The sequence below is a fragment of the Diplotaxodon limnothrissa genome, linkage group LG6 (assembly GCF_057381915.1).
Source record: "Diplotaxodon limnothrissa isolate DT_005_m linkage group LG6, D_limnothrissa_male_GT1.1, whole genome shotgun sequence".
NCBI lineage: Eukaryota > Metazoa > Chordata > Actinopteri > Cichliformes > Cichlidae > Diplotaxodon > Diplotaxodon limnothrissa.
This window is the reverse complement of record NC_140601.1, coordinates 43,099,487-43,122,241: the sequence shown is the minus strand read 5'-3', so window position 1 is coordinate 43,122,241 and position 22,755 is coordinate 43,099,487. Positions and strand designations below refer to the sequence as shown.

Below are 22,755 nucleotides of genomic sequence, written 5' to 3'. Positions count from 1 at the left end.
TATTACATTAATGCATGTAAGGTGAACTAGCAAACATCATCATAGCTACATGCGGCTGTCTTCTTGTTTGATGGCAGATGCTCCCTTCACCCTGGACAAAAAGGCTAAAATGACCAAAGAAAAAGTGGAAAACAGTTAAACATGAGAGGTTTAGGACAAAGTTTGTGTTTTTTCCATTGTTTAAGCACTGCTTCCAGCCAAGAGTGATGCCATATATGCCCCATAGCTGCAGAAAAGGCTAACATTGTTATCTTTTTACAAAAAACAGCTGAACATGGGAGGTTTTTGGACCAATTTTGTGTTCTCCATTCTTTAAGCACCGGCACCGTTTCAAAAGTACCGGTTTAGCACCGGTATCGGATAAAACCTAAACGATACCCATCCCTACACACGAGAGACAGCAGACTGCCAAACCACCGTTTCCTGTCAAACTAGCATCACTATCAGCAGAAGGTGCTGAAGAGGACACAGAAGAAACAAACGCTCTGATTCAAATCCTCATGAAAGGAAGAAAACAACACAAAGACATGATTCTGTGTGTGGGTGCGTTCCCATAACTACATGACTGTCGTTGGTTTCCTACGACACAGACAGCAGCTTTGTAGTCAGACACAAACATTACAGCACAATGTGTTGCTTCATGAGTGGAAACCACAGCTCGTGTTTTGTAATGTGTTCCTCTCACAGCAGCAGCCACAGGAAGTCGCCATCAATAACAAACCCGTCAAAATAAAAGTGTCTGTTCTGCTTGTTAGGCAGTGTAACACTGTAGGCCACACAAGACTGACAGGTGGCAGCTGGGCTGTTCACATATACATGTTTCACTGTAAGAAGTAACTGTTAATGCTTCATAAAGAAGTTCAATACCTTAGAAACTCACAGGGTGCTGTGCTGAGCTGTGATTGGGCGATAGTTAGGCACTAGTGGGAACATGGCCAATGAGGCTTTGTGTTACTTCTCTGTGGATTAACGTGACCATGAAATGGGAAACATGTTCAAGTAAACAGGAAGTTTTGTGTTTTGGTTTAAAAAAGCTGTTAAATAAAAACGTGTTAATTTCAGTTGTTCTGCAGGATTTTCTAAGAACAGTGTTTAAAGTTTCTGCTTTGTCCTGTTCTTTCATTCACTTTGTACAGATCAGTAATGTTGGTGAAAACACTGAAGTCAAAGCTGATTATTCCTTTCACACCAGACATTTGTGGGATTATAAGAACAAAAAGCTGTTTTTATTCTGAAGTGATGATATGACCAAACTAATGAGGAACATACAGACTGAGGTCACATATGGAGCTGGGATGTTGCACAAAAACATACCAGAGTAAATGTGAGACTTACCGTACACTGTGAGCTTATATGATGATGTGAAACCTTTTCCTGTTTTAGAGTCGACAGTATAAATCCCTGAGTCGTCCCTCTGCAGCTCTGTGAGTGTAAAGAGTCCAGAGTTTCTGTCCCACTGAAGTCTGTTCATGTAAATGTCCTCTGATATGTCAAATTCCCCCTTAATCACATCAGCAATAATCTTTCTTCCATATGACAGATATCCTTTCTCCAGCACAGAGTCAGGTAGAGTGATATTTCCTCCCACAGTGCCCGTCAGGTTCTTCTTCACTTCCTCAGAAGCAGAAAATCTCATCACTGTAAAATATGAAGAGATCCAACAGTCAGTGAGAACTTTAATGAAAGTGATCAGAGATCTTACAAAGAGCCACAGAAAGTAAGTGAGGATTAAATCCAGGCAACATGAAGCACGAGGAGGGTGAAGCTGATACATGTGAGCTGCATCAGGAGGAACTCAGCCTCACACATTTTACACCAATCACAACAACTTCTTACTTTTTGATCTGGTTGTGACAAACTAAACATTTACAGCTGCAAAAAGGTCGTTGGTGTCGAATAATGTTCAAATGTCATGAAGCCATATTTTATTCACAATAGAAGATAGAAAACATTTGACATGTTTAAACTGAGAGAGCTCATTTTTAATCTGATGGCAGCAACACGTCTGTAAACGCTGGACGGGGTCATGCTTCCTCTGCAGACGTGCAGACTGATCAACTTGTTTGTTTCTGAGAAACTCGGCCTCTCGAAGGCTACGTCCAGACGTACACGGGTAGATTTGAAAACAGAGATTTTCTGTTTCCGATTAAAAAAATAAATAAATAAATCCTGTCCACACGTAAACACAGAAATGAAGGAAAACGCTGCTAGGAACATACCAAAGCAACAGGTGGCGCTAGATTCCTAACCGTGTAGAAATGTTGGCCAATCAGAGTTCTAGAAGCCTGGGTGGGAAATAGTAAACAAAGATGGCGCAGAGAAGCAGAACTGAGTCGTATGTGTGGAGGGACAGTAACTGTGGGTATATGTAAGCATGTAAACACTGCAGAGAGTAAAATTAACAGTAACAGTATTTTGTGTAAGTCCGCTATTGTAGAAATTAATTTCACCGAAACAATAACGTGGCGCACAGTGTGACGTCAAAATAGGCGCACACCTTTGACGCTGTGTTTTCTCCGTTTTCCTCGTCCACATGTAAACGCAAAAACTGAGTTTTCAAAAATCTCCACCCTGGCAGGTTTTTAAAGTCTCAGTTTCCTGTGACCGAAAACGCCGTTTACATGTGGACGAAAAGTGGAAACGCAAAAACACCCGTGTACGTGTGGACGTAGCCTGAGAGCGTGTCCAAATTCATGGGCTGCATCCTCCTGAGGACGCATTTGTAGACTGATTACGTCACAGCGACGCGACAAAGGCTGTCCAAATTCGTAGACTCCTCCGAATGCAGCCGACAAATGCGTCCTCCTTTTCTCTGAATTTGAAGGATGGGTCAGGTGTGTCCTTCATGGCCCACCATATCCCAGAATTCATAGCGCGTCTCAGCCAATTCCAGTTTTTAAAAATGGCGGCCGCTACTAAGTTTTAAAATGACTCTTATTAATCTTTCTTGGTGACAAAATAAACTCTTAACATATTTTCAGGTGAGAATGTAGCTGTGTAAACTTCAAATATCTGCTCGGTTTATAAAGATGTTGCATATTTGCTAGTGATGTGCGATATCACTGATTTCCTTTCCGATCTGATACCAAGTAAAATTCGGGGTGATATCAACGATCCGATACTTTGTACAAAAACATTTTTTACTGTATCTTTTATTGTATCTCAAATTATGGCTTCATAATGATTACAGGACATCAGGTTACTTATTCTTATCACTCAATGATGCACAATTATTATATAGAAATAAAAAATAAATAAATAAGAAGTTGTGCCTATTTGAACATGTTGCCTGCCTGCAGCACAAAAGGACTCTGTGACAGACGTCTGTCTCGCCCTGGCAGCACCTGTCCTTCTCCTCCTCTTCAGTTCACCTCAACATAAGCTCGTCATATTCTGTGATATGATTTACTCTGAGGTGTCTGACGAGGTCAGTGGTGTTGCCACAACACCTCACTGTCGTGCCACATGTATGTTTGCACATAACTCCATTTACGCTCAGCCATTGTTGAGAGTGCGCACGCCGGGGCTGCCACACAGTTATACAGCCGTATTTCGCACATGACTATAAAGGCAGAAGAGGAAGTAGTTCGTTCGAATGTAGACAATCCAAATGGTATCGTTTCTTTCCACTTTGTTCCTGTAAATAATAAACTAAAAAATTATCCAAAATTAATAAAATATCGATATTTTAATATGAGAATCGATTCTAGAACATAAATTACTGGTATGGGAGGAATCTCACAAAAGTTTGTCTTAATTTTTTTTCTCCCATGTCCCTTGCGGGGCTCCGTACTTTTGCGGTTTTGCTTCCACCACGAAAAAAAACCAAACCCCATCACACTTCATGCACAGCTCTCTCTCAGTGTATTTCAAGAACAGTTTTCCATCTAAGAATCTTTTTCTGCATTATTTGCTGCTTATTATGCACCAGTCTACTGTTGTGTTGTCATGTTTCGTCTGTGTGCAGGCAGGAGAAGGACCCAAACGCAAAACTCACGACAACAAAATTAAACTCAAAAAGCTGCTTTATTGCAGAATGGCATGGAAAACTAAACCAAACTGGGACATGGATAAACTGACACGCAGGGAAACACAGCCACAAGGGAGACTACGACACACAGGGCTTAAATACACTGAGGGATAACGAGGGAATGAGAAGGAGAGCACAGCTGGGAGTAATCAGGCTGGACGAGACAAGGGAAGCAAAACTAGAAACACTGACATGAGACACGGACCTTCAAAGTAAAACAGGAAACACGCTGACCGAACTCTAAACATGTAAACTTCACAGCAACTGGGGAGACAGAACATAGGGACCTGAAACATGGTACAGAAAGGCACAGTAGACACAACATGTAACACAGGGAAGCCACATTACAAGAACTAAGCCTATGATAACATAACTGAAACCTAGGGAAATAACAACTATAAAGATCAAAACAGCACAACCCACATGAACATAATGAACTCGCAGGGAAAGAGAAAAACTAAATACAGTGAACATAGAAACACAAGACCTCTTCAAAATAAAACAGGAAACATAAGACGCAGACATGAAACACATGAAGGGCAAGGGAGACTTAACAGGGGTTGGAGGACACAAGGGGAATCTAACAACAAAGAACTATAACAACCTAGGCATGATAAAAAATGAACTTAGAAAACCTAAAGGGCTTAATCATAAACTAAAACTCCAAAACGCTGGGTCATAAGACCCAGGATCGTGACATGTGTACAGCACTGTCGGCCACTGTTTTATAAAAACTTCATTGTATTTAAATGACTTCCAACAAGAAAGCTTAATTTCTGCTAATTATCATAATTGATTAATTTTAATTCAGATTGGAACTAAGCCTGAACCAAGATATGAACCCCAAGTTGTCCTCCAATGCCTTCATCGGAGTTACTGTGTGTGAATGTAGTTTAGTTTGCACTTGTGTTTAGAAGTGGTTGCATGAGTGGGTGTGAATGGGTGAATGAGGCATGTTGCATAGAGCGCTTTGAGGAGAGTAGAAAGCGCTGTATAAGAACCAGTCCATTTACCATCAGGTAAACTTCAGATGTTCATGGTCTTCAGTTTTTAAGGTTATCTGCTATAAAAGGCCAGAACAGGAAAATCTCCTTCATGTTTTTCTGATTTATCCTGAGTTACTTTGACACAAAGGCCTCTGCTGTGATGTCACACCTCTGATGAAGTATCATTCTTCTTTTTATAGATAAATACAGCGCTTCCTCGCTGTTACGTGGTTCACATTTTGCGGCCTCGCTGTTTCGCAGATTTTGTTTGGTGCAATTCTGCATGCTTTTTTGTTTTTACAGTCATTGTGTTCTGCATGTTGATTGGCTGTAGACCATCGTCAATCTATCTCGTGCTGCGTCTCCTGTACTGTATGTTTGTAAGTTTTCTCCCCAACAAACACAATGTCGATGAAACGTCGGCACCTGCAGGTTCCTTTGGCTTCATTCTACAACACTGAACTTATTTTCCTACCAAGGTTTGAACTTTGAGTGTTTAAACAAGAGAAGGAAAGTGAAAATGTTCATGTCTGTCTGAGAAAAGTGCACAAAGTGTGTAGTGAGTGGTTTTAGAGCCTTAAACCATCTATAATAATTTAAAAATAAAAAATAAAGTTTGCTACTTTGCGGATTTCACCCATTGTGGGTTATTTTTAGAACGCAACTCCCTCGATAAACGAGGGACCACTGTATATTAAACATATAAAAATATGGACATGTACTCATAAATGATCAGAATTATAATATTTCTGACTGTCTGAGGCAGAATTTCCTCGATTCAAATGGAATCGAATTGATTCTAGACGATATCCAGCCTTTGGCTACGTCCACACGTACACGGGTATTTTTGAAAACGCAGATTTTTCTATGTGTTTGCACCTTTCGTCCACACGTAAACTGCGTTTTCAGTCACTGAAAACAGAGATTTTCAAAAACGCTTGCAAGGGTGGAGATTTTCAAAAAACGGAGAAAACGCAGCGTCAAAGGTGTGCGCCTATTTTGACGTCACACTGTGCGCCACGTTATTGTTTTGGTGAAATTAATTTCTACGATGGCAGACTTACACAAAATACTGTTACTGTTAACCCTCTGGGGTCTCCGGACGCGCTGGCGCATAAAAATCACATGACCAATTTAAGATGACACAGCTGCAGCGAGTCAGAGTCTCCATTTCAACTTGGGTCGAAAGTGCGGACTTCACACTACATACCAGTTTTTGAATTGTGTCGATGGGCCACGTAAAACCAGAGTTATGATTAAAAAATACACGCAATGTTTTTATTCTGAACAAAACAGCGGCGTTTACAGCGGGAAGAACGGGAAGAACGGCGTTTTCTACAGACAGCGCTAGCAAACACTCTCCGCTTACGAGCGAAAAAAGAAAAAGAAAAAGCACCACTTCCCTATTGGTGTTAGAGTTTACCATGTCAGCCAATCAACAAATTGATAAGGCAACATGTGACACTTGGTTGTTTGGGGAGAAGGGGAAGTTTTTAGGAGTGACACCCGCGATGGAAAGCAGGCGAGCAAAAGAAAGAGAGAGAGCGAGTTTTCATATGTGAGACATTAGTGACGTTCAGCGTGTTTGGAGGCTGTAGTTAGTGTGTTGTGTAGTTCTTGTCTTGTATTGTGTGTCAGTTAGACTGCTCAATTTCACACTTTCTCCAAACAAAGCCGTCACAGGCAGATTCCAGTGTAAACGCTGTTCCCACATGGAAAACTGGACGGATGCACCTCCTGCTGTCAGACCTGCAGGTTTAGGCCTGTGCTGTTCTCCTCCGTCTTATACTGAACACAAACTATTTTTTTGGACCGGCACAAATAATTTGTGTGCCTTCTTATTTGATGCAGCACAGCTGATTGTTCTGTAAATAGATTTAAATGGTTATATAAAAACGCCTGAGGCCTTGGCTGCATTTTTAGGTAAATAGTACCATATAACTTAGTTGTTTGCAAAACTTGTGCATAATTTTTTAGAAATGTACAATTTCTATTTGCATTTCAAGTTGTGAAAATGATTCGTTAAACATGTTTGTGGGTTTTACAGTAAAAAATAACTTTTTTCTACTCTGATTTTGAATTTTTTTGTCTGAATTTAGATCTTCTGTGCTAATATAGTATACCAAAATGAAAAAAATAACTTTTTTAATAAATAACTATTTTAAAAGGTGAAATATAGAGGTAAAAGTAGTCAAAAAACGGCCAAATATACCCTGGACCACAGAGGGTTAATTTTACTCTCGGCAGTGTTTAAAAGTTTACATATTCATTTATTCATTCATTCATTCATTTCAGGCACAACAAATACATATATTGAACGTAAAGTGCACAAAACAAAAAATTACCTGAAAAGGAGTGGGACGAAGAAAACTTATTAAATCCCACCCCTATACTCACTCATCAACAAAAAAACAATAAGCTTCCCACAGCTACGCCCATCGTTACAACCAAACAAACCATCAAACCATCAACAGCCCCGGGCACATGCAAGCATGTCAACGGCAGCTCACAAACAACAATTAGAACCATCATAACTAAATACAGAATATATAATAATTATAAATTGTGTTACCACAGGTAACAGGCAGTAATAATTACATAGTGACAAACACACATACATACATATATATCTACACACACGTACATACATACGCACACTTTTTCTTTTTTTTTGGAATCCATACCAGCAATGGTAAGAGGACAGACATTACAGAGCACACTAAAGCATCATTGAGTATACTGTGACCAGACCAACTGTTTGTAGAGGAATTTAAATCTATGAATATTTTTGCATTGTTTCAATTGTAAACTCAGACTGTTCCAGATTTTCACACCACATACAGACACACAAAAGCCTTTACGGGTTGTTCGAGTTCTGGGTAATTTGAATTCTCCAAAGCCTCTCACATTATAAACCTTTTCTCGAATTTCAAATCTAGTTTGTAAATTTGCCGGTAAAAGTTTAGTAAAAGCTTTATACAAAATTATGGATGTATTGTAATTAACCAGATCCTGGAATTTAAGTAACTTTGCCTGAAGAAAGAGTTTGTGAGTATGATCTAGATAACCAGCCTTGTGAATAATACGCAGTGCTCGTTTCTGTACTGTGACTAATGGATTAGTTGTATTTTTATATGTGTTTCCCCACACTTCCACACAATATGTAAGATATGGAAGAACCAGGGTACAGTACAGAGTACGAAGTGCATCTTTATCAAGGAATTGTTTCACTTTGTTCAAAACTGCGAGGCTTCTGGAAATTTTGGTTTTTATGTGTCTGACGTGGGGTTTCCATGAAATTTTGTTATCAATTATAACTCCCAAAAATTTGTTTTCACTCACATTATCAATTGGTACACCTTCAATGATAATTGGTAATTCTATATTATATTTTAAATTACCAAAAAACATTGCTTTAGTTTTATTTATATTTAATGATAATTTATTTATATCCATCCATTTTTTTTTATTAATTGTAGCTCCCTGTTTACGGTCATTACAAGATCAGTATAATCATCGCTACTGAAAAATATGTTGGTGTCATCTGCGAACAGTATGAGTTTAAGTACTTGAGAAACATCAAAAATATCATTTATGTATACATTGAAAAGTTTTGGTCCCAACACTGACCCTTGGGGAACACCACATGTAATACCAAGTTTCTCTGAGTGGTAATGCCCTATGCTAACATATTGTTCCCGACCCGTTAGGTAACTTTTTAACCAGTTACCAGCTTTCCCTCGAATACCATATCTTTCCAATTTATCCAGTAAAATTGAGTGATTGATTGTGTCGAAGGCCTTTTTGAGATCAACAAAAATACCAACTGCATATTTATTTTTATCCAGTGCATCAGTAATTTCTTCTACTGCCTCAATTATCGCCATTGAAGTGGTTCTTTGCGTTCTGAAACCATACTGACCAACATTTATTATTTGATGTTTTTCAAGGAATTTTTCTAATCTTGAATTAAAAAGTTTTTCTAGAACTTTTGAGAATTGAGGCAGTAGAGAAATAGGCCTATAATTGGTAAAACTGTGTTTGTCATTACTTTTATATAGTGGTATTACTTTCGCAATTTTCATTTTTTTTGGAAAACAACCGGACTGAAATGATAAATTACAGATATATGTTAAGGGACTAGCAATATTCAGAATAACCTGTTTAACTACAGACATATTTATGTCATGATAATCCATTGAAGACTTACTTTTACATTTTAATGTGATATTTATTACTTCTTGCTCATTTGTAGCTGAGAGGAACAGTGAAAAGGGATTTGATTTTATATTACTGATATTTTCATTTTTATGACACGGGATGTCTGCTGCTAGTTCAGGGCCAACATTTATGAAGAATTTATTGAACTCATCTACAACGTTACTCATGTTATTATTTTCACCATTTGTATCAATGAAACATTCAGGATATGATGTTCCAGAAGATCCTTGTTTAATTAAGTTGTTTAACACATCCCAAGTTCCTTTTATATTGTTTTTATTTTCATATAATCTTCTTCTATAATAAAGTTGTTTGCTCGTTCTTATAATATCAGTCAATTTATTTCTATATGCTTTATATCTTTGTTCCACTTCTTTTGTTTTTACTTTGATAAACTGTTTATACAGATTGTTTTTCTTTTTGCAAGCATTAATAATTCCTTTTGTGAGCCAAGGACTTTTTATCTTTTTTTTTCTTTGTCTTGTGTTCGTTTACAGGACAATGTTTATTGTACCACATAGTAAAAATATCTAGAAAATTATCATAAGCCTTGTCCACATCTGACTCTTCATACACCGAACTCCAATCTTGTTGTGCTAAATCGAAATTGAAGGCATGAATTGCTTCTTCATTTATTGTTCGCTTTGCTATCGTAATCTTGGTATCTATTTTTTTTAAATCACAGTCACACAAAGTAAAAACTGGTAAGTGGTCAGTTATGTCACAGACAAGCAGGTCCTGTCCCTCCACACAGGACTGCTTTCTGCTTCTACCATTTCCCACCCAGGCTTTACGTCTGGACGGGATAAAAAAAAAAAACCAAAAACAAAAAACCCACAAAAACAGAAAATCTCAGTTTTCAAAAATACCCGTGTACGTGTGGACGTAGCCTTAGTCAGCTGTGTTTCCATCTCCCTTACTGCCACTCTGTCTATTTAAGTGCTCCGTCTTCCTTCGTTTGGTGTCAGGTCATCTGTCTGCTTCCTGTTTCCTGGAGCTTATTTCACGTTTTCAACTATCAGTTTTTCCAGGCTCATGTTTAGGATTGTTCATGGTTTAGGTAATAAATGGTAAACTTAGTCCCTAAGGACCCCAAAGCTCTTTACACGTTCAGTCACCCACCCATTCAAACCCACAAAGATGTCATGCACATGCAAAAGCAGCCAATATCAAATAAAACTATACAGGTCAAATCTGTCAGCACAACCAGCTCGAGGAAGTTTTCACACTAAAAAACTGTGATAACTGTGAGCTGTGCATTAAAGTTACACAGTGTGGATGAGATACTGGAGCTTGTAGGCACATCGTGCATATTTACATGTTCCTGCTGATACAAGATATTAAAGGTTTTATCTGCTGGAAATACAAACACAAGCAAACATGGTGGAAAGACTATGAGGTGCTTCTGTTGAAGAAAGACACGTTATTTGTACCGTCGTCTTTCTTACAGTGTTTCATGTTTACTGAGTCAGAGCCAGGAGGAGACTCTGAACTGGATGCAGCTCTGGATCGATGCTTAATGGCTTCTAATGTAATATTCATGTCTGCTACATCCTGTTCAGGACTCAGAGTTAGAACATTTATAACCTTCCTCAATTTCAATGGCAAACAGAGGAAGCTGTGTCCTGTAATAACACTGAGTATTAGTCTGGCTGTTGCTTGGTGATAACACAATCAGCTGTCAGTGACCAGCAGGCCAAAGAAATGTTGGTAGTTTCCTGTTAGGCCCAGAGTTTGGTTCTCTTTACAGTCTAGTTAGTATTATTTTACTTAGATTTCTCTGTGTGTGTGTGTGTGTGTGTGTGTGTGTGTGTGTGTGTGTGTGTGTGTGTGTGTATATATATATACTTTCAACATTTTTATTTTTAAACTTTAGATATAAACAAAAAAAGAAAAATAACACTCACACTCTACTTTCACACACCAGACGCCACAACCACCAAGCTGCTGAAAGCCAGCTGGTGAGAGGAAGGATTTAATGTCCGACAATATTTTCACGGACCGGCCTTTAAGATGTCGCGGATAAATACGACAAATTAAAATGATCCGACCGAGACAGAAACTGGTGTTCTGTAAATATAATAATAAACACAAATTCACTGTGTAATTGTGTAACTTTATTAGCAGCGTCCTCCTGAAATGCGCCAACAACACTGAGAGTAACATCCTCCTCTCTGCCCCTTAATGCTCTCTGGTCACTATGGTAACAGGTAATCATTTCTTTCAAAATAAGACACGACTACAACACAGGGAAAGACCCGGGGAAACAGAGTTAACGATAAAAGCCATGAAAACCGTAAATTTCACACCCGAGCCTCAACTCTCCCGGCCCGGTACGGGTCCCTGACCCAGGGGTTGGGGACCGCTCTAATAGACCATAAGTCACTTTTTTTTAAGATGCCAGTTTAACCAGTCTTCACAGGGAGGGGCCGCTTTTCCCGCCAGTGTCTTAGCAAAACATTTTTTTAGAAGTAAGTTCAGTATATCTTTAGTCACATTTTAATGTTTGTTTGATAAGTTAACTTTTATTTTTCTGTTTGAATCGTTCTTATTCCGGACGCTTTATTAAGAATTTGAATAAACAAAGTCCAAACTGAACTAAACTAGAGGTTCTTTTTATTTTAGCTTTGATTCGGACTCCAGTCGAATCATCTGAAGCTTTATGACGAACGACGCTGTGCATGTTTTTGAATCGGTTCTTTCAAACTTCAGCTCATGAAAACTGGTTCCTGCATCTTTGCTGTGACTGATGACCTTCACTGCTTCACCTTTTCTGTCCACATAAATGTTCCAACATGTTTACTGTAAAATATTATGAGTGACAACATCAGATCATCAGGTTACTTCTGCATCTCCATAGTTCAGCTAATGTGGCGTTTGGTTTATTGGTGTAAACACACCAATAAACCAACAAAAGTAATTTGATTATTTACTCTCTGCTTTTTTATTCTACTCACATGTAAGACGGAACAAAACCAAAAAACACAGTTTTGAACCTGAACAGCAAATTTTAAACACCAAAGATCTTCGATATAATTATCTGTGTCCAGTAAAAGTGTATAATTAATGCTTCTGATCATCAGCCGTCCTCAGCACTTAAACTATGAACTTTTGAAAAGAAACGTCTGAACTGAAACTCCGAATATAAAATATTACAAACGGCTCAATTAAAGACAGAGTGTCGCGGTTACAGGTCCTCAAAGATTTTATTAAAACATTTTAAACCTGGACTGTCAGGCAGTTTGATGCTGTTGATCATCGACGTGATCCAACCAAACAGCCGTAAGTTTGTACACAGGCAAAGAAGTCCAACGTCCAAAACTTGAAAGTTTATGGTTCATTTATCCAGTTTGGCGAGCATTAAACAAAGATCCCCGCCCCAGTGCATGCTGGTCCTAAACCAGTCCCTTTATTTATAGAAAATGGTCCTGCGGTTCTTCCTGACTGACCGAACAAGATAAACAACAAACCAAAAACATGAAGAAAATTTTAACACAAATAAACTTTTAAATAACCCAAAAATATAAGTAAACCAACAACAAACTCAAACAAATTTCAAAATAATAAAAATAAAGAACAAAGAGCTCCAACATCCGGTTTAAGCTCCTTGTTATTCTCATTATATATCCTGCCATTAGGCCTTATTATTAGTAGTTTGAAAATCATTTCCTATCATCTGTGTGCAGACGTGAACTGGGTAAACTGGGATGGACGGTCTTAAGGGAATTATAGCTGGGTGGCACAAACGTTTCTGCAGCTGAACGCAGAGTGTTTAACTCTACAGAGAGCATCAAGCACCAAATTAGGCAACATCTGTGATCTTTCTCAGAGTTAAAGTCACGATCTTGGATTGATTTTTGATCAATCTCTGACTTTTGATGCTCACATCGAGTCTGTGATCCGCTTTTGTTTTTTCCATTTAAGAAATATTGTTAAACTCAGGCCTGTTGTCTCACTTATTAATCAAGTTTTTTTTTCCTTCTAAATGTGATGAATGTGTGTTTGTAACGTCCTCACATTCATCTATTTCCTATTCTTACTGAGACCTCTGCTGCGCTTTAATCTGCACGATCACCAGTTAATCTCACTGCTGTGTGTTTATGGACTGTGGCAGGAAGCCGGAGCAGCGGGAGATAAGTCATGTAAGCACAGGACCAAAAAACTATTGCATGTTTTAATATTAGTTTCTATGTTTTTTGTTCTTTGCTGCACCAAACTGCATGAAAGCTGCTGTAAAAATAAAGTTTCACTGATTATAAAGTGGTGTTCCTCAGGGTTCTGTTCTTGGTCCTCTGCTGTTCATTAACAGCCAAATATCCTTCAATAATCCTGCAGCTGACAGATATTTAAAATACCAACAAGTGCACACAGTCCCACACGAGTGTATGAATATGACCTGGATATAAGTGCACCGATGATCAGTCCAAGTATCAGAGCTTACTGTGAGAGAGTAAAGACTACAGGAGGACAATGAGAACTTTTCCTCTTAAAGATGTTAAATGTGTCATGAAATGAATAGAAATGGAAGAACTAAATACATAAATCTGTATGTGAGAAACAGCACGTTGCACTTTTAAATCGGTGTTTTGTTGGTTAATAAAAAATAAACCTGCAGTTTAAACACTTGCAGCTCATCGAGAGTCGCTCTGTGAAGCTGCTTTAATAGAAACCTCTTAGTGACGAGGCCGCTCGTTTCTACTGTTTTTCTACTTTGACCTGTTTCACGGACGCAGCCCGTGTACGTGTTAATCTGTAGATCATCGTCTTCATGTAGAAGAGGATTTCTATATAAATAACACTGAATTGAAAATGATAAAACACTTTAAACGCAAAGTGCTGCACACTGGAAGTAAATAACCAAACTACAGTTAGTCTCTGCGAGCATCACAGCCCGTCTCATCTCTGTCACAGTGAAATGCAGCTGCTGTAAACTCACCAATCAGAAGGACAATAACTCTCATGCTTGACTCCATCGCAGAGTTAAACGGAGACGGTCATGACCAAATATCCCTGCTGCTGTGTCTCCTCACAAGCTGTCCGTCAAAGAAACACTTTTTGAAAACAAGAGGAAAAATATCGTAATTAATTCATTTTAATTCAGACTGGAACGAAGCCTGACCCATAGAAGCACTGGCTTAGTGCAAAACGCACCGAGTCCGCAAACAAGCTTCAGCTGGCAGACTCCTCCTCCTATACACGCCGCGAGGTGAAGAAAACACGAGAGTCATCACGGGGAACTGGTGGATGTTACTGTGCTGAGAGTCTGCTGCACTCTGTGAGTTTGAACCATGACTTCAGACAGAATAGAAACACATGAACAATGACCTCATAATTTAATTTGCTCTTTATTTCATATTTTAATATATTTCACTTTTGTATTTTCCTACATTTACATCACAGCTGATCTCTGACCGCGTTTGTTCCCCTGCTTCACTTTGCACAGTGTGTGTGTGTGTGTGTGTTCTCGCCGGTCATTGTTCAGTTTCCTGTTGGACTCCTGATCTGTTTCACATTAAAGGTCGTATTTCTCAGGCTCCTGCGATTCACTGCTTTTATTCTGGATTTCTGTTTCTCAGATTATTGATAATCGTAAAGATGGAAACACAGCAGTGCTTTAACTGTGAGCAGAGCTGATGCAAACTGAATGATGGAAACAAGGAGCAACTTCATAAAAAAGATTTTATTTCCTCTCCTAAAGGAGATAACAAAGGAAGCACCTTTCCTTTGTTCCTTACTTCCTTACTTTCCTAAGTGATCCAGCTCGTTTACTGCTGTGCTGATGCTTCAGAAACAGCACAGAGAGACTGAGGAGGAGCTTCTTCCCGCAGGCGATACGGTCTCTCAATCACAATCACACCACCACACAGTACTGACCCACACATATAGTTCTTACACACACACTGGACTTTCTGGACATTGTTATCACTTCATCATTTAAATCACTGCTGCTGTTATTATGTATATATTTATTTATACTTCTTGTGTATTTTGTTCATACATTCTTATATAGTTCTATATTGTGTATTTTGTTGTACAGTTATTTTATTTTCAATTTAATTTATATTTTTTATCTTATTCTTTCCCAGTGTGTTGTACAGTTATTTCATTTTTAACCTTAATTTATATTCTATTCCTTCTTAGTTAAATTTACCCTTTTTAATTTTTCATATTTATTTCCTATCTTATTCATAGCCTTTTCCTTTTTTTGTTTTCTTTAGGTCACGAGCAGTTGTCCAAGCGTTTCACTACATATCGTACTGTGTATGACTGTGTACGTGACAAATAAAATTTGAATTTGAAAATTTGAATTTGAAACTCACGTCAGTCTTTGGAAGCTCAGTGAACAGATTCTGTCACCGATCAGGAACTGAGACATTTGTAAGATCAGTTTGTGGGTCAGAGGCAGGACAGAGGACACGAGGAAGCACAAAACAGGATTGAGGAAAGGTCAGAGGGAAGAGAAAAAAGAGCAAATTTCCTCTTCTGTTTTTACACTGTGGAAGCAAACGTGCCATTTTTAACAGCAGCTGTAAACAAAGATGGCAGCTGCTGCTCCAATAGAACCAGCCTGAGAAACTGGTTTAAAGAACAAACAAGGACATCCTGACTGGTTTCCTGCACGTGACAAACAGCTTTGCTGCTGATGTTCAGCCTCAGTAAGATTAATAAACGTCTCCGTGCTGACTGAAAGCTTCATCAGGCCTCAGTGCTCGACTACAAGCACTCGCTGTGGTCTCATCGATACAAATGATCCAAATAAAAGCGTCCACAGAGCTCTGTTTATTTCAAATGATAAATAAATATTGTTCATGATGCCTGTGATTATAAACATGTCTGAGTCGTGTCACCACGTCAGCGTGACGAAGCACAAAATATATTTGAAGTCATTTATTCTGAACAAATGCAGTTTGTGGTGGGGCGTGGTCTGCGGTGCCGTGCAGGGAGGGCGGACGCATCTGCACAGCATCCTTAATCACGCCCGCCTAGTTAAAAACACGGGGTGTGTTGTGGTGAGATGTAAATAAAGATGGCTCTGAATGATACGCCTTATTCTCGCCACACAGTTTAAAAACTGTTTCAATTAATTCAACAAATGTTCCTGTTTAAATATAGAATTCACATTAACACACACACACACACACACACACACACACACACAGTAATGCACTGCTCAGGGCTCACTCACAAATGCACAGCTGAAATCAAACCATCCAAATTACAAAAGAAACAAAGAAGAATTCATTTTGAAATAGTTGATAAAATACACACAAATACACACAAATACACACAAATACCAGCAATAACCAGGAAAACCAGTCGACATCCTCTGAGGCCTGCATGGTCCTGCAACCTGCAGCCTGCACACAGACTTCAGTAAATGCGTTGCTGGACGACTCGTCCGTCTGAAACACTTACAAACACATGTTGACCTCACAGATACAAAAGCAGTGGCTTATGTAAAAAGCGTGGCCCTCGTCTTTGGCCTGGCTGATCATTTTTCTCTGGGACAAAGTAGCTGCTGACGATGGAAGAGAGCAGCAAACAGGATGTGACAGGATGTGGCTGCTCGTTATCTGGGAACAATGAATTAGCTGTACATGCAACAGTGGCACTGGCAGAGTACCTGCAGCAGAAGCTGCAGCAGCATGCCTGCAGAGCTAAACCACATCATGTTTCCTGTTCTGTCAAATGTGGAACGAATGTGCCTCTAACAGAAGCTGCTGTGTGGCTACTCGGTCCGGTCTGGTGTGCCACAGCTCTGCAGAGCCACTGAAGACATCATCAGCTCTGCTTTCATTTCTGCAGCCACGACCACAGCGCACAGCGTTTGTCACGCAGTCTCTGGCTTTCGACCTTTCCACCTGTGGGACGCTGCTCACACTAGATGGAACAGTTCGCACACGTGCAGACCACACAGGCTCACGGCTGTGGAAAAAACACACCTCCAGTCTTTTTGGAAAGTTGTTGAATTAAAGACGATGTTTGAGGCAGGAGCATCATTGCTCCTCCAGCACAGAGCAGTTTGATGCATCAGCCCACACAGTGTTATAAATATGGACTGTGCTTATTAGAGAAGCGTGCAGCGGTCAGGGCTAAACTCCCACTCAGACCCACCTGTACAACTTTCTATCTGAGCACACGTCCTCCAGTTTTCTGAGAACAGAAACATGATCTGTTTGTTAGAAATCAGTTATTGAAACAGGATGCAGATCAGAGATCTACAGAAATGTTTCGGCCTTTCCAAAAAGCTTTAAATCTACTTCAGATTCTAACACAGAAACTTGCTTCTTCCGACCACATGAAGACCTGTGACAGTGAGAAACCCTCTGTGAGGCGTCTGGCTCAGTTTCCTCTGTAGTGTTTCAGACTGAGAGCGAGCAGACCTGAGATTATGAAACAGTTCATGCTCCTCATCTTAGTGCACTGACCTTAAGTTCAGTTATTAATGCAGGTTTTTAAAGTGTCTGTTGTGCCTCTGTGCAGACTTCAGCTGGTGTTTGACTTGGACGTGACAGTGAAACTATAAATTATGCAAATTCATTGGAAAAGCAGCAGCTGCTCTTCATAACGGCTGAAACAGTCAATAAAAGAAGAGGAACTGATGGGTCCTTACATCCTGCTGTGAAGCTCAGTGAGCACACTCTTCATCAGCTTTTATTGTTTGGACCAAAACATCGAACATGTGACGCACAAAAAACAAAGGAACGCAAAACAAACAACATGATATCATTTTAGTCACTGTTGCACTGAGTCAGGCCTCCATCAACACTAATGCAATATATTAATGCACTTTTAAATGGAATAAACTGAGCTCAGGCACAGGGAGGCTGTGAGTGTTTGGTGTGAATAAGTCCAGACTTGTAAAACGTTTCTTCACATTTCACTGACACACAGAGGAACTCTGCTTCTCTTCCCTCTGAATTCATCGTCTCATTTTTCTGTTAATCTGCACAGAAGCAGTGAAACAAACAGAGACAAATATTTAAACTTGGTGTTTATAGGAGAGTTTTTGGAAAGATTTGTTTTGCAGAAGCTCGCTGTGGAAAAAACAGGACATGGAAGAAAGATCAGCGTGTCCTGATGTTTTAAACAAGAAAAGGAGGAAACTGAGACTCTGGTTCCTCCCAGTCTCCTGAGAAACAGCAGCAGGGACAGTTTCATACATTTCATACTTTTGTGCATGTTTGAGGATGAAAAGCTTCCAGCTCTCTCTCTCTTTGTGAGAATCAGATTACATTCACTGGCTGAGAAACACATTCAAACATTTAAGTTATAATAATGGATTGGGTTTATATAGCGTTTTTCAAGGCACCCAAAGCGCTTTACAATGCCACTATTCATTCACTCTCACATTCACACACTGGTGGAAGCAGCTACGGTTGTAGCCACAGCTGCCCTGGGGCAGACTGACAGAAGCGAGGCTGCCATATCGCGCCATCGGCCCCTCTGGCCAACACCTATAATCGTATAGGAGTCAGTGTAACTTACAGGTTTGGAGGAAGTTTGGTATATTTTTGTATCTCAGTAGACGTTTAGTGTCTGCTGAAAAAATGCTCTCATTCATCCTCAGGTTACACCCATGCTTACAAAAAATTCCCCAATGCCGTCGTCTCATTGCAGCTGTCTCACGTCACCTGATCTCATCAGAGTTCACTGAGAACAATACCTTTTGTATTTAAGCCCGATGTGTCTGCAGGGTCACAGCGAGCAGACGAAAAGACCAAAACACGAAACCTGTTCATTCATTCATCGTTTCCACCTCCACGTGTGAAGGTTTCAGATAAATGTTTGGAGGATTTTTGAGTTTAAACACTGAAGCTGTCAAAGGGCAGCTGCAGGTAGAAGATGGTGTGGATGTAGTGATGGAGAACAGAGGTAACTGGTGAGGGCGGAGCTGGGTTTGTGAAACAGGGCCTGAAGTTAAAACTGGTCAGAGCTGAATAAACTCCTCAGCTGAAGGTGACCTGAGAACACGATAAAGCGTATTTACACATGTCGTTAGTGAAATACTGCAGAGGGGGAAGCATAAAACACACGCGTGACAGATGGTTAACAAGGTGAAGCCACGCCCCCTACACAGACAAAGGCAGACAGGTGCTTTCATCCTGACACCTTCATGTGAACTGTGTCAAAGAGGAAGAAGGATCCACTGTTAACGTGTTCACATCCAACCCTGCACTCGGTTCCCGTCCTCGTTATCTCAGGGCTCTTGTTTGCACACTTTGTCTGTTTTCATGTTTCACAAAGAAGATAAACGACCTGAAGTCAAGATAATAACACGACTTTAGCTCTGACTGCATCAGACTGAGCGGCGACAGCTGCTGTTGTTCGTGGTGATGAAGTCAAACCATAAAAAGAACAGACTCCCACAGAGAGTGACGACTCCACCTGATGCATGTGGATGAGTCTGTGTTGTCGTGACAACATTAAGCTTGTTGTCAGAGCAGCCTGATCTCACAGAGCTGTGGGGGTTTCACAGCAGGCTGCTGCTCTCTCATTTGCATAAAGTTTGCATAAACCAAATGTGTCCCGCCTGCTTTGGCTGAAAGGTTGAAGTCTGATTACTGAACACAGCTGCTGCCCAGAGCTGAAACATGAAGCCAACAACAAGACCCAAAGACTGCATGCCATCTTTTATATACAGTCTCAGAGTGTCACAGACAAAGGGCCAGACATTTGGAAGCTCATTGGACTGGAAGCTGTAGCTCCTCCTCTTTTACATGGAGATGGAAAAGCACCTGGAGAGGGCGTGGAACCATCTCAGGCCACAAAGATCAAAACTCCCTGCCTGTGGGGGATGGGACTCGCTTCTTTAACAGGTGAGATTCATCCAGGATGAGTCTCCAGCATCGACCGCAGACACACCCACCCCCACATCACACCTCCTCCACACGCCCTGGTCACTGCTCCCCAACCACAGCATCCAGCACACATGTCACGGTCCTGCGTTGGTGACCCAGTGTTTGGATTTTGCATCATTATTATTATTGATCTGATCTGTTTTGTATTCTTGCTCTTCGGTTCTTCAGTCTGTGATTTTTTAGCTCTGAGGTTTAGTTCTGTCTTCATGTTTATTTTCTTGTCCACAGCCGGTCGTGTCTCATGTCGCAGTTTGTTACTCCTGTCTCTGTTCCCTTTGTTCAGTATCAATCGGTGCCTCTGTCGTGTGTTTCCTGTTTTACTTTGACAGTCTGTTTCCTGTGTGCGGTGCGGCTGGTTTTGCTTCCCCTTGTGTCGTTAGCTCTAATTACCACCTGTTCCCCATCCTCTCGTTATGCTGTCTGTGTGTTTAAGTCCTGTGTTTCTCTCTGTCAGCGTTGTGCTGTCATCACTGCTGCGTTATGATCGTTTTCCAGTTCGCTGCTCATTGTTTAGCTTCCCCAGTCCAACTCCAGGCCTCGAGGGCCAGTGTCCTGCAGGTTTTAGATCTCACCCTGGGTCAGCACACCTGAATCACATGACTTCATTACCAGACCTTTGGAGAACTTCAAGACATGCTGAGGAGGTAATTTAGACATTTAAATCAGTTGTGTTGGATCAAGGACACATCTAAACCTGCAGGACACCGGCCCTCGAGGCCTGGAGTTGGAGTTTCTTGTTTTGTTTCCTTGTATTCATGCAGAGTTTCTCCAACAATAAAAGCTGCACTTTAAGTTTAACTTCCTGTTTCTGAGTCCTGCATTTTGGGTCCTTCATCCTGCCTGACCAAGCAGCTTTCCCACTCGTGGGACTGATAGACGTTTATCTTATCTTATAAACTGAGAGCAGCTGTTAGAGCAGGATGCAATGCAGACAGGTGATGCAATGCAGACAGGTGAGTCAGACGGGTGAAGGGAGATTCCAGAGGCTGGGATATATAAAAAAAGAAGTGAGTAAGACACTCTAAACCAAGGCACAATGTACATTTCAATTCCTTTAATTTTAAATATGTTTATATTGTCTATCCTGTAAAATAGTCAGATGTCTATTCATATTAATGTACAGAATTCACCTGCTTGCTGCTACTACTGCACATTCACCCAGTGTATATACTATATGTAGATATATATGATGTTCTTCCTCTAACCCCCCCCCATCATTTTTGCACATGTCGAGGAGCGTGTCAGGCTACATTTCACTGTGTGTTATACTTGTATAACTATGCATGTGACAAATAAAGAACCTTGAATCAGTACATGAGTTGAAAGATCATCATCATCACCAAACTGATTTATTTCAGTGGTTTTAACTCACACCTTTAATTTCACACTTTTGTCCACAGTTCAAACTCCTCATCACTGCCTCTGTGACGCAGTGGGACCTCCAGGCCTCGAGGGCCGGTGTCCTGCAGATCTCACCCTGGGTCAACACACCTGAGTCACATGATTAGCTCATCACCAGGCCTCTGGAGAACTTCACGACATGTTGAGGAGGACATTTGAATAAGCTGTGTTGGATCAAGGACACATCTAAACCTGCAGGACACCGGCCCTCCGACCCTGCTCTATGAACTCACAGTGCGCCCCCTTGTGTTCAGTGAGAGAAGGCCAGCTGATGCAGAAAGTGTTCACAAACTTGGTCTTAATTTACTTTATTATTACATTTTTACTATTTAAAACTTATGATGCTCTTCCCGACTTAGCAGTTGTGTGATGACTCTGTGAGGTCTGTTTGGAGGTGATGTGAAGAAATGAGCAGGTGTGTCACAGCTGGATTAAATGTGGTCTGTAAGTGAAGCACAGGCCTGACTCACAGCCTCCAACAGACACAGAAGCCACAGAACACAATGAAGCTGGTTATGATTATGCAACCATGTCAGCAGCTGTGAAACGTGATCATTTACATCAAACCTGCTTTCAACCATTTAACATTTCCTCAAACACATCATCGACTGAGGGTTTGACTGTTTCTTATGAATATTAAAGAGTTCATTAACATTAAATGATGAGATTTATTTTAGTTTTTTATATTTAGAGGTTTGTTCAGCATAATTAATCAAAGCATCAGAGTCTGTTGTTCCTGAGGCCTCACAGAGGAGCACAGAGGCAGCAAACTGCAGTCTTTCTGTGTTTCAGTGTAAAATCAAATGTTCATGTGCTAAAGATAAAAATAATAATAATTAAAAATAACTTTTAGATGCGACAGGTCATTTTTCTCAGAGTGGAGGTCAGAGGTCACTAAAGGAGGACTGAACGTGTCATTTGAACCTCCCTGAGGTCACAGTTTGGCTTCAGTTGATTCTTAGCAAAGTGAAAGTGAGTGTTGGAGCATCTATAACTTCATATATGAAACAGTTCTGTCACTCCAGATAACGTGCAGGTCTCAGAGCTAGCACAGCGCCACCTGCCCACTGACTCCGCCCCTCACAGAGTTCCTCATATTTTTGTTCTTTACGGTTTGGTCCCGTTTCTGTTTGCACATTTACAGTTTTCCTCCTGCTCTCTGTCTGTTAGTGGAGCTGTGGGCTCATTCTTCAGGCCCTTGCGTGCTCGACACGAGTGTAAATATGATGCTAACGATGTTCTGTGAGCTGACACA

At 40.4% G+C, this 22,755-nt stretch overlaps 1 protein-coding gene across 1 annotated transcript in view; it reads right to left on the bottom strand.

Annotated features, from left to right (window-relative positions):
* LOC146631300 (uncharacterized) overlaps positions 1-14,399 on the bottom strand; it is a 32,556-nt gene extending 18,157 nt beyond the window's left edge. Inside the window, exons 1-2 of the mRNA XM_085355246.1 lie at positions 14,174-14,399; positions 1,336-1,638 (exon numbers count right to left, since the gene is read on the bottom strand). Of these exons, the coding sequence (XP_085211372.1) occupies positions 1,336-1,638; positions 14,174-14,210 (340 nt within the window). The 5' untranslated portion in view covers positions 14,211-14,399. The remainder of the gene's footprint in view (positions 1-1,335; positions 1,639-14,173) is intronic.
* Positions 14,400-22,755: the final 8,356 nt, after the last annotated feature.